Here is a 13400-nt window from a genome sequence, read left to right on the forward strand (position 1 = left end):
GGTTAAACCTCTGCCTTCAGCTCAGGTCATGATCTCAGGGTCTTGGGATCGAGCCCCACATCGGACTCTCTGCTCAACAGGGTGCCTACTTCCTCCTCTTTCTCTCTCTCTGCCTGCCTCTCTGCCTACTTGTGATCTCTGTCAAATAAATAAATAAAATCTTTAAAAAAAAAAAAAAAAAGGAAGAATCACTTTTTCCCTCCTAAATTACACTCCATAGGAGTCCCAATCAAAGTCAGAGCACTAAGCTGGGTAGACTGGTTCTAACCTCATTGAATAATTCCTATTAGAGAAGTTTCTTTCCTGTCTTCCTCTAGAAAACAGTGAAGTCTAATATAATTCCAATTCATTGGGTATTTTAAAAAGCAAAGTGAAAGAAACCAGAGGATTTTCCTATTGGGCCATTGGTTTTTAAGCTCTGAGTTTATGCTGAGTCTTGGCCCATGTTGTGTTTTATTTTATTCCTTTTAAATTTGGTATCTAACTGTCTGTCATTTGATTCAAGACAATGAAGCCTATTATGTGTATTTAAACTTTAAGCACATTTTGTAACAAAATTAGTAAATGCTTTCTCTTGAATATCAGTTGTATCCTACAGTTAGTATAAAAAATAGTTAAATGATGCACATTTAAACCAAACCCCTGCTTTAAAAAAATGTATTAAAGACCAGACCAAGAGAAATTCACATCATATTCACAGAAGATTCAGACTTCCTCCTCCGTAATTATTTTCAATTTCGTTTTTTAACATCCGAAATAAAATGAAGGCCAAAGTTTTAGAATTCTCAAGAGGTATTTTCTTCAGGTTCTAGTGCCTGTTATCACTATGCTGCATTTAACAGTGTGAAATAGCAGATGTGAAATAAACTGTAAATGAATTGTGCATATGTTCCACATTTGTCATGTTTTTATCAATAATTGAAATTTTTTTCAGCCATTGATCTTATCAATAACTTGCTGCAAGTAAAAATGAGAAAGCGCTATAGTGTGGATAAGACCTTGAGTCACCCTTGGCTACAGGTAAACATTAATCACTGGATATTTTCCCAATCAGATGGACTTATAAATATTTACGAGATCTTGGTATTATTTGTAAAAAATCTTTTGTTACATTCTTAAAAGTGTTAGTCTTATATCAATTTGTTTGCCAAAATGCATGCAACTTCTTAGGACTTAATAACAGTTTAGTGTTTCTAAATCTCTCTCTCTCTCTCTACCCATGACTATTTGACAGGGGAGAAATATACCACATTACACACTCACATATGTGCACTTATACATGCACCAAAAATAAAAACAGAAAAACAAAACAAAACAAAACAAAATCTAAGGGTCATTATAAAACTCCAAGGACCAGATTTCAAGAGCATCTGTATGTGTAATCCTGATAAATGTCCAAGCAGATGCCCATCTGGTCAAGCACTGTGCTTATTTGGAGGCTATATTTTTAAGTCCTGGGCTAATATGTGTGGAACAAATGCATGGCAAATATCAAGTATATGCATGTGTTTGGCTCCTCTTATATATTTATTTTCACATTAAACATTAGAGAAATGATACTATGCAATACTGAAGGATTATTCGTAGGCATTAAATTTCAAAGGAATATCAGTATTCCTAACTGTTTGACTGCAAGCATAATTGCCCACTCTTTTATGCATGATATTGTATATACAGTCTGCATTGGCAGAGTTTAGGTAAATAGGAAGGCTTTGGTGCTGATGTTGTCCCCTCAGGGTGCCTGAGGAAAGACACAGCACAGATAGAGTGGAAAGGAAAAGGTTGTAGGGAACTGACAAGACATGAAACCGTGTTTTAATGAGTTGTAATCATCTCTATGGTAATATTTTGGAATTTCCTCCTCAGGATTATCAGACCTGGTTAGATTTACGAGAGCTAGAGTGCAAAATCGGGGAACGCTACATCACCCACGAAAGCGACGACCTGCGGTGGGAGCAGTACGCAGGCGAGCAGGGGCTACAGTACCCTGCTCACCTGATCAATCCAAGTGCTAGCCACAGTGACAATCCCGAAAATGAAGAAACAGAGATGAAAGCCCTCAGTGAGCGTGTCAGCATCCTCTGAGTTCCATCCCCTATAATCTGTCAAAACACTGTGGAATTAATAAATACATACGGTCAGGTTTAACATTTGCCTTGCAGAACTGCCATTATTTTCTGTCAGATGAGAACAAAGCTGTTAAACTGTTAGCACTGTTGATGTATCTGAGTTGCCAAGACAAATCAACAGAAGCATTTGTATTTTGTGTGACCAACTGTGTTGTATTAACAAAAGTTCCCTGAAACACTAAACTTGTTATTGTGAATGATTCATGTTGTATTTAATACATTAAACCTGTCTCCACTGTGCCTTTGCAAATCGGTGTCTTTCTTCCTGGAGCCTCAAATTGGTAAGAGTCTATGGAACCTGTCCATGAACTAGTTCTGTTCTTTGTGTCCCATTAGCATTGTCATTATAAGGAAACTCTTGAAGAGTAGATTATTACCAGTTCTATGAACAACTCCAAAACTCATGTGGGGGGGGGGGAGAAGAAGAAGAATGGGGAATGGGAGATGGATCTACAATGCTCAACAAAAGTGCACAGAAGAGTTTACTGTATAGTTTCAAATCCTTTGCCTGCCTGGTGTGCCTCAGTTTGTTTAAACTCAAATAAATGGACCTAGGTGCGCCTACTACTCATAAGCCTAAATGCCTTAGAAATGTAAACTGCCGTATGTTACAGATACTTCCCCCTTTCTTACAATACCCTGTGTACTATGGAAAATCAGCAGCTAAGCAAACTTTTGCTTTTGTGTATTTTTCAATAATAACAAATAAATATTCTTGTCAAAGCATGTGTCCACTTGACTGAATCATTTTCATCTGCTTTCAGGCCATCTGGGAGCCGAGGTATCTACTCAAAAAACAGAGAAACTCTCATGGTTTAGAATTTAGCTTTAACTACTCTGAAGCCTTAACGTATGTTTCAAAGCGTAATGAAGATTGCTGTCTTGTGTGTCATCTAGTTTCCAGTAGAAAAAAGAGCTCTCCAAGCGAAAAACAGCCATAGCCAAACAGGAGACCTGGAGGCATCAATGAGAATATTACAAATGGCAATCTCAATGTACCTTTCTGGTTTAGTCAATATAAAACCATGTTTTGTTAAATAATGGCTCTAATTTCTTTCTGTAATTATCTAAACAAGAAGGTTCTAAAGTGAACTACAAAAATACACAAAGACTGGAGAATAATTCCTAAGGAGAAAGCCACCTGGGGTGAAGTTCTATAGCCTGAGAAAGAGAGACCTAATATTGGACTTTTCAGACTTTGGGGTAAGGAATGGGTAATGTGGGCTATTTTTCTTTATAGGAAGATGACAGAGCATTATCATGTATTATTGTTACTTTGTCACAGAAATGTTATAAATATTTGGAAGAATTTTTTAATTGTTATGAGATACTTGAATGTATTAGGTAAACATGTTAAGACTACACAATATGTACAGATAGCAGCAGGAGAGTTGGATCTTTCCAGTGGTTAGTCACTATTTTGTATTATTACCTTTCCTTATTCTTTTATATTGTCATTTATCTCTTATTCTAAGGGGTTTGAAATTTATGTCTCAGAGCACCAACTGAAACTTTACAAGCAGAAGAGTAAGCGACATCATAGAGTTCACCTGGCCAGCCAGACAAAGTCTGGATAGAAGCCAGGACAAGGAGTGAGCCAAAAGACCAGTTAAACTATTGTAATAAACCTTCTGGGATGATGAGGACCGGATATAAAATAGTAGTAAATGGAATTTAAATGTGGAATTTAAAGAAATCCAGAATGAATCCTAGGTTTTGGCTTGGATGATTGATGGAATTAATAATAAAAAGGAGTTACAGCCTTAGAAAGAGTGAGTTCATATTTGAACATGTTGAATGTAAAGTTCTATACAACACCAAGTTTGGGATATCCTGAAGGTATTTATATATGTGCCTGGAGATTAGGGAAGAATTCTGGAGGTGAAGGTACATATTTGTGAGTCAAAAGCCCACCATATGTTGATTAAAATGACTTGGATCCTTGGGGATAGAGTGAGACAGAAATGATCTTGGGACACAAACCTGAGAAATACCAATATGGAAGGTTCAGTCAGAATGAAAGGAAAATTGAAAAGAAATGTTTAAAGGAGGAATTAAATGAAGCAATATTACAGAAGCCAAAGGAACAAGTTCAAAAATGAAGTAGACAACAGTAAAAAATTCTATGGAAAGAGAATGATTTCAACCTTTTGGGGACCACCCTTGCCAACCATTCCAGCATTTTGGAATGAATATGACTACAGCTACATTCAGAACAGCCACGTCAAAGGGACAACTGTGTGGCAATGCTATTGACACAATCTGTTGTGCCTTGTTATGAAGCACGGGGCAGGGTTGGGGGGAAGGCTGATGTTCAGAGAAAGAGGGGGGCCACTGAAAATCATGCCCCTTTTCTTCCACCCAAAATATCAGGGATGCTGCAAAGAATCCACTTTCATTGAATGAGCACTCACTTTCTATGCTAAATTATCATCAATAAAACTGTCCAGAATTCACATCTGTGGTATCTCATGGTATCAAATGATATGGGCAGCTCTGTAGTCTATGTTTAATTCAAAAGACATCCCAGCATTTTTGATACAGAAGTATCTTCTGATTCTAACAAAAAGAAGAGAAATGACAAAAGCAGGTCTTAGGGAGGCTGTGTCCTCTGACTTTGTCTCAGAGGCGATACTCCTTAGGCAATGACATTATCAGCCCACCCAAGATGCCATAAAAATTGCTGGTCTCTACGTATCCTGAGTCATCAGCAGAAACTGCCACTGTTCTTGCATTTGGCCTGAGCAAGAGGCCAGTGCTGAGAAAAGTATTTTGATCCCTGATGCTCTTGATATGTCCATTTGTCCCTAAGGAAGAGACCGTCTTACATCTAGTGAATACTCACTCCAATGGAGACTGTTTTGAGAAATATGTAGTGAACCATTGTATTGAATGTATAAAACAAGTACAGCGGTGAAAATAAGGCAGCCATCTGTCTCCCCTGCATTCATTATCCAGTCAGGGTTAAGTCTGACTACCCCTGTGAAGTGATTATGTTTGCAGACTGTTCGTTTGGACTTGGTTTAAGAAACCACGTACTGGTTCATCTGAAGATCCACCAAGGCCCATGGAGAAGGGCTGACTGCTTTCAGCGGCCAAAAAGGAACAGTTTCTTCATCTCAGCCTTTACACATTGCTTAAAAGACGGTTCTGTCCACCCCACTCCCTTGTCTTTACTCCTAGTCATCCTTTAACCCTGCATTTGACCTATGTCTCCTATTGTTTTTGCTCCCCTGCTTCTCTTTAACTACCTTCTTTTTTGTTAGATATTTTAGTATCCACCAACAAATTACCCCTTGACTTAAAGCAGGCTCAGCTTCCCACTTTCAAGAAAACAATGTAAACAAATCGGCTTGAACCTTGCGTCTCCTTTTCGCAAATATCTAATTTCTGTCTTTTCTTTCTCTGGCAAATTTCTTCCTTTTTTTTCCCCCTTTGGCTTCTGTGTTTATATACCATGGAATACAATTTTCACTTTTATTGTTGATAAAGCTTATCTCACAAAAGTCATCAGTGTCCTCTAACTGAAAATGGATGAATTTTCTCAATATAGCTTAGAGATTAGAAACCCAAATGTAGAGACAGACTAACTTTGGCTTGATTTCTGGGTGACCATGGAAGGTCTGCAATCCCTCATACATCTTTAGGAGTGTTGTGAAAGACTAAAATAATACAAACATACGGTTCAATGCATAACTGGCTCCAGACATCAATAAAGTCGTCAATAAGTGGTTTGCTTTCCTTCAGTCATTCATCAACTACTCTTGACTCCTTTCTGTGTGCTGGGACTAGAGCAGCCGAGAGGTAGATATGGTCACTATCCATATTTCCTATGACCTGTTCTCTCTGAGGTCCTGCCTCCATTTATTTTGATGGCTACTGAAAGGGGCATGAACTTTGAAGCTTAACAGGCATAGATCCAAATCCCAATCCCAGGTTTTGTTAAGTAAACTTAGACGAACTACCTTGAATCTCAGTTTCCTCATGAGTAGAGGGGCAACAAGGCCCATTTTAAAGTGCAGGTGGGATAACTGAGGTAAGTGTGTAAATTTCTAAGGCAAATTGCTGGCATACGTTGCAGGTCAACAGATACGAATTTTCTCCACTCCCCGAACTCTGTATGTATTTGCCAAGGCTTTTCTTACTTTGTTTTTCAATCTTTTCTCCTTGTGGTTTATTTCCAAATCCATATTGGCTACCCTAAACTCTTAGCCATCCAGTTTACTCTCTCTATGAATATAGACTCTATTTATCTAAAGTTCCCACAGTAACCTCTATTCCACATGTCTAAAATCAGTTTTATCATTTTCACCCTCAAATCAGCTGCTTCGTAGACTTCTTCTAAGTGGAACCTTTTTCTTCAGGCTCTTCTCCTTTCCATCTACTCCCTACACCACTGCCAGGCTTATCTTCACCAAAATTGCTTTCATCCTTTATTCACATGTTTTAAAATCCTCAAAGACTCTGCTCCCAGTTATCTACAAGATACATTCAAATTCCCTAATGTTACAAAAGTCGAGGGGTCCAAAAATTAATAAAGCCCTATTCAATAAGAATTCTATGTATCTCACAGGTTTCTGGACCACAGATAGAATTTCAGGATTTAGACAGGAATTAGTTTCACCTCTTTGAAGTTCTTTTCTCATTTCTATAACAAAATGGGAAGCTAGACAATATGACTTCTAAACTATCTCCTAACTCATAGATTTTTATGAAAGCATGGTTTAATTTTAATGTCATCAAGATGTCAATGATGCACACTTTTTCTCAACTCTCTTTGTTTCTAATTCTCTGGGGCAATGCTGTTTTGAAAAAGGGACCATCACATCCTTCCCTGGTCTCCCTTGTGTCAAAGATTGTGTCCAGGAAATTTTGACAATAGGTGACTTCTTTAAGCGAATCTAGGCTACCAGCTAATCTACTGAAAAGTGTGAACATTTGTTGCAGAACTTCTTTTTGTATCAAGTGAAATGGTAAGACTTTGAAATAAGATTTAGTTTTTCGGAAATGGAAGAATCTTCATGTCTTCTGCTGTTTTGCTTTGTTTTGTTTGTTTTTTCTTTTTTTAATATGCCCTAAAACACTTGGATCTTCTCCTTTTGAAATATTTTAGTGTAGCTTAGTCTGAGAACAAAGGTTAGGCTTTACCTGAGCTTTGGGCACTTAACTGATCTCAATTGTCAAGGAAATTTTTATTTTCTTCTCATAATTTTGCTTCCACAGAGACAGGGATAATTAGAGGCCAATACCTGAGTGTGACCCATATTTATTAGGTCTTGTGTCAAGTCTCTAGCTGCAATCTATGCAGGAGATTTCATCCTTTCAGGCAGAGGAGCAGAAGGAATCACTTGATATGGAAGTCAGAAGAACCACTGACATGAATGGAGGGAAAGCTTCTGATGAAGTAAAGGGCTAATATGAAGGAAGACACAGGGAGTAACATTTCCAGGTTAAGTAAAGCTAAATTAGCAAAAGCCTCAAAAACCAGGAAGAGGAATTCAACCTTAGCCCCCAAATAAGTAGGAAGCTATCAGAAATTTTTTGTTAGGGGAATCACAGAATTCTTTATTTTGCACTTAAGAAAGAAGAAAATTTGGGAGGGGGATTTCTAAGAATTTAAATATTATCTTTAAGTCATGTTTTTGTTAATAGAAAGTAAAAGGATTTTGAAAAATAATACAAGCAGAGTCCAAATTAAACAGACTATTCTCTCATTACTTCCTTTTGAAGACAGAGTACTCTTTTTTTTAATTTTCAGATGTGAATTTTTTCCTCACACTTGTTTCTCTTTCTTCAGACACCGAGATAAACTAAGAACATCTCAAAGGAGATAGTGACTTGAAGAATAAGCCACACTTGGACTTCATAAAATTGTAGCTTGTGTACATAGAGAAATAATCATTAGAGCCAATTATCTTTAGACAGACTGATGTTTCAAATTCTAATTACAAAGTTTTAGCCTTGTTAATGCATGTGCTTCATTTTATATCCTGGCTACCACATTTTATTGTTACAATTCATTAAAAATAATGTGAAAATGAAGATGATCATAAACTTCATCATATAAGCAAAAGAAAAAATAGGGCCTGGGTAATGATAACAACATTTTATACTTGCATAGCAACTTCCTTTTAAGGAGCTCAAAACATTTCACAAACATTATCTCATTAATCCTATGAGTAAAGCAATAAAAAATAGATCTCTGCGCTAAGGAAATTGATGCAGAGAAGGGCTACAGTTTGTTTCTAATGTTCCACGTTGAATTATGAGCAGATGAAGTGGAAGTAGTTAGATTCATTTTTTATTTTAAAATTTACGTATAGTAAAATTGGCTTTTTTTGGTCTACATTTTTGATGAGTTTTAACGCATATAAATCAATGTCCCTATCATCACATTCAGGGTACAGAATAATCCTATCACTCAAAAAAAAAAAAATTCTTTATGATACTCCTTTGGAGTCAAGTTCTTTCCAACATTCACCCCTAGCGAACACTAATTTGCTCTCTATCCCTACAGAGTTGACTTTTTTAGAATTTCATATGAATAGAATCACAGAGTCTATAAACTTTTGTGGTTGGTTTCTTTCCCTCAGCATAATGCCTTTGAGAGTCATCTGTGTCGTGTCATGAGTCAGTGGTTTATTCTTTTTTATTGCTGAGTAATATTCCGATGTATCAAGTTTATTTATCCATTCACTTATTGCAAGACATAGGGGTTGTTTCCAGTTTGAGTTGGTTTTTAATAGATTTATCTACAGATTGTATGAAAATAAGTTTCATTTCTCTAGATTAGACTCCCATGAGCAACGCTGCTGAGTTACATGGTGTCTATTAACCTTATAAGAAACTGATTAACTGTTTTTCAGTTCTGTACCATTCAATATTCCCACCTGAGGCATATGAAAGTTCCAGCTGCTTTATAGTCTCATTAGCACTTGGTATTGTCACTCTTAAAAAATTTATTTTTCGAGGGCGCCTGGGTGGCTCAGTGGATTAAGCCTCTGCCTTTGGCTCAGTTCATGATCTCAGCATCCTGGGATCAAGACCTACATCGGGCTTTCTGCTCGGCAGGGGGTCTGCTTCTCCCTTCCCCTCTGCCTGCCTCTCTACCTACTTGTGATCTCTCTCCCTCTGTCAAATAAATAAATAAAATCTTTTTTAAAAAATTTATTTTTCCCATTCTAATCAGCATGCAATGGTATGACATTGTGGTTTGCATTGCATTTCCATAATGGGTAATCATACTAGTATCTTTCCCGTGTTTATTTTCCATTGGAATATCTCTTTTAGTAAAGTGTCTGTTCAACTGTTCTGCTCTTAGTAGTTCTAGAAATTTTATAGATTCTTGGGAACTTTTCTACTCAGGCGATCATCTGCAAATAGACAAAATGTTACTTATTCCCAATCTGAGGCATTTATTTCTTAATCTTTGTATCTAAACTGTCAAATTTAGGCACACATTTATTTGTATTATTCCCTTATTATCCTTTTAATATGTGGAGCTTGTGGTGGTACTCTTTATTCCATTTTTGATTTTGGCAATTTGTATCTTCTCTCTTTGTTCTTTGTTAGTCCAAATACAGGTTTATAATTTTATCAACCATTTCAAAGAACCCCCTTTCAGTTTTAATTATTTGTTTCTACTGCTTTTTGTTTGTTTGTTTTAAACCTAATTGATCTTATCTTTATTATTACTTTCTGCTTCCTTTAAATTTCTTTCTAATTTCTTAAGGTATGTCTTCAATGATCAATTTGATATTTTTATTTTTAATACAGCATTTTATTGCTAAGTATTTCCCTCAAGCATACTTTAGCTCCATTTCTCAAATACTGATGTGTTGTATTTTAATTTTTTGTTAAATTCAAAATATTTTCTAATTTACCTTCAATCTTCCTCTTTGACCCATGGATTATTTAGAAGTATATTCTTTAATTCCCAATTGCTTGGAGATTTTTCAGTTACCTTCCTGTTATTGATTTCTAGTTTAATTCTTTTATGATCAGGCAAAATATTTTGTATGATTCCATTCCTCTTGAATTTGTTATGATGAAGAGATGGCTAATCTCGAGAATGTGTCATGTGAACTTGAAAAGAATATGTATTCTGCTATTGTGGGCTGAAGTGTTCTACAAAGATCAACTAAATCTATTTGATTAATGGTGTCGTTCAGTTCTTCTGTGTCCTTCTGGTTAATTTTACACAGTATATGTTTTTCCATTCTTTTATCCAAAACCTACATCCATATATTTAAAAGTAATTTTCTTGTAGATAAAATGTAATTGGGTCCTGAATTTTTAATTCATTATGAAATCTTTTTTTTTTTTTACATTGGTATGTTGAGACAATTTAAACTTGACATAATTATTCTTATTTTTGGATTTAAGTCTACCATGATTTTTTGTTTTCATTTCCTCTCTTTTTTTTATTCCCTTCCTTTCTATTTCTTGTCTTATATTGAATTATTAGAATACTTTACATTATTCCATTTTGCTTTATTTGTTGAGTTTTACTATTTCTCTTTGTTAGTGGTTGATCTAAGGATAACAGTAGACATACCTAACATTTTCATAGTGCATGTAAAGGTAATATTTTACCACTTCAAGTGAAATATAGAAAGTTTGCCACCTTTTAGATGCTTTATCTTCTCTTCTTTATGCTGTGGTTGTAATACATATTACATCTACATATACTGAAAAATCCCATCAGACTGTTAAAATTTTTGCTTTCAACATACGCTTTTAAGAAGAGCTTAAGGGGAGATTTGTCTATTATGTTTACCCTTATTTTTACTACCTCTGTCCCTCTTCTTTCACTGCTGACATTCCAAATTGTCCTCCAATGCCATTTTGAGTCAACCCAAAAAACTCCCTTTTATGTTTCTGTAAGAGCATTTTTGCTGGCAACACTTCTCTAGTTTTCCTTCATCTGAGAATATCTTTATTTTGCCTCCATTCGTAAAGGATTCTTGTATTAAATGTAGGATTCTTGTATTAAATGTAGAATTCTAGGTTGACATTTCTTTCAGTACTTGAAAATTTCCCACCACCTTCAGACCACTGCTTTCTGGATTCTGATAAGAAATCTGCCACCAAAAAACTAATGATGTCCTGTATGGTGACTAACATAACATAGTAATAATAATAGAAATATGCCATCATTTCTGGGCATGGATTTCTTTGCACACATCCTGTTTAGGTTTCACTGAGCTTCATGAATCTTTAAGTTACAGCTGGCCAAATTTGTAAAGTATTTCCTCATTCTTTCTTATAATGGATTTTCTTAACCACAGTCTTTCTGTTATTTTTATGGGACTCCAATAACATGAATGTTTAACCTTTTAGTATTGTTCCACAGATCCCCAAGACTCCCTTCATTTTTTTAATCTCTCTTTTTCAAATGAGATACTTTCTGTTGATCAAGTTCAAACTAATTTGCTCCTCCGTCATTTCCATTGTGTTCTCGAATCCATCCAGTGAATTTCTAGTTTTTGTTACTTTATTTTTCAGCTCTAAAGTTTACCTACAGTTTTATTTTCATGTCTATTATTACTCTTCTGAGACTTTTTAACCTTTCCATTCATTTCAACAGTATTTGGCATTACTTCTTGAAGTACATTTAAAACCACTACTTTAAATTTTTTCCTGATAATTTCCACATCTATGCCATCTGTTGAGAGTTTCTTGCTTCTTTGTATGCTAAATTTGGGGATTTTATCATGAACATTTTGAATATTATGTGGGTTTTTTGGCTTTGCTTTAATGTTGTAGAGTATTGATTGCATTATTTGTTTCTCAATTTTAATAGTAATCCTGTTAGATTCAAGCTACAAATTCCTATTTGCCTTCTATGGGCTATAGTTCCAAAGTCAGTTAACTTTTTAACACTTGTGCTGTGCCATTTGGACCTGTCTCTTGTGTGCACTATCCAGGGGCACTCTAGGATCTGGAAAATGGTCTACCTCACAATTCAGTTCTCAAAGCCTTTGATAAGCAGATTAGATAAGGTTTAAGCATGCACAACTTGTGACTGAGCCCAAAAGTTCATATGCAACTTTTTGGAGTTATTTTCCTGAGCTCCCTTTTCTCTGAGATCTTCCTGACAACTTCTGTCTCACAGGAGCACCCTTTTAATGGTCCTCTGTCTAGAAAGTCAGGACTGTGGCTTTCCCACTCTGTAACATAATCAGCATGTCTGAGTCTGTCTCCAGGACCAAGCAGATATAGAGAAAAAGACGCAGTGGGGTATTTTCCTACATTCTTGCAACAAGAGTTCTTCTGGTCAAGGAGAAGCACTCCTTCATTTGAGTGTTAAGTGCCTACCAGTCATTACCATTGTTATCACTGCTGTTTTAGGGTTAGCTGTGGTGAAATATCATAGACAAAAGCATAGAGTATTTTCCCTCCCTTTCTCTGACCAGGGGCCCTTTCCTGCTCATTAGCTAGGTGATAGCTTCTCTTGGAGCTGTTTCTGTTCACATTCAATGCACAGTCTCAAGTTCCAGGCTGCTTGTGAGTTCATTGCCAAGAGATACCAGAGAAGAAAAAAAATGGGAAATTTATTACTGATTTGATGCTCCTTCACATTCTGGTTTCCTTCCCCAATCTGCCTACTACAATTTACTTTTCACAGTCCTCAGATAGCGGCTGTATGCATTATGTTCAAGGGTTTTAGTCTCTTTGGGGGAAGAAATGGAGTGGAATATGTTTATTCCATTTTGATTGGAACCAGAAACCAAGGTTTATGTTCTTGAGTCCTGGTCATCAAACCAATCTTGAAAGTGTGCTTTAGTCTAAAGCCTAAAGCAAATGTCCAAACAGTAAAAGTATATACACTTTAAGTAGCAAAGGTTTTGCCATAGACTCAAACATCTCATTTAACTCTGCCATAACTCTGAAAATTGTATGATAGGTGTCTTATATATTTTTATCTTTACAGTTAGGGGACTGGGGTACAAAGAAATTAAGTAACTTACCCAAGGCCACACAGCAATAACTAATGGGGTCAGGTTTTAATCTAGATAGTCTGACTCCACAGACCCAGCCCTTAATCATACACAGGTGCTTAATATTCTATTTCTATTTTCTTTTTGTTTTATTTTAGTGTATGTGTTGTTGTGTATTTATGAGAGAACAGTGAATATAACTATATAGCTACAAGCATAGCTTATTTTACCTCAAGTTTAGGAGGCAGAAAAGATTAGTTAGCAAAGCAGTGATATGACCACTTCTCAGAAAAACTGAGAGAATATTTTGGGAATCAAAACAATTTTA

General features: G+C 36.0%; 1 protein-coding gene across 2 annotated transcripts in view; it reads left to right on the forward strand.

Annotated features, from left to right (window-relative positions):
- PRKD1 (protein kinase D1) overlaps window positions 1–2853 on the forward strand; it is a 333946-nt gene extending 331093 nt beyond the window's left edge. For both annotated transcript variants that reach the window (XM_044231954.1, XM_044231955.1), the window contains 2 exons: window positions 935–1020; window positions 1867–2853. In XM_044231954.1, coding sequence (XP_044087889.1) covers window positions 935–1020; window positions 1867–2085 — 305 coding nt within the window. In that variant the 3' untranslated portion in view covers window positions 2086–2853. The remainder of the gene's footprint in view (window positions 1–934; window positions 1021–1866) is intronic.
- Window positions 2854–13400: the final 10547 nt, after the last annotated feature.

Source organism: Neovison vison, chromosome 13 (genome assembly GCF_020171115.1).
Source record: "Neovison vison isolate M4711 chromosome 13, ASM_NN_V1, whole genome shotgun sequence".
NCBI lineage: Eukaryota > Metazoa > Chordata > Mammalia > Carnivora > Mustelidae > Neogale > Neogale vison.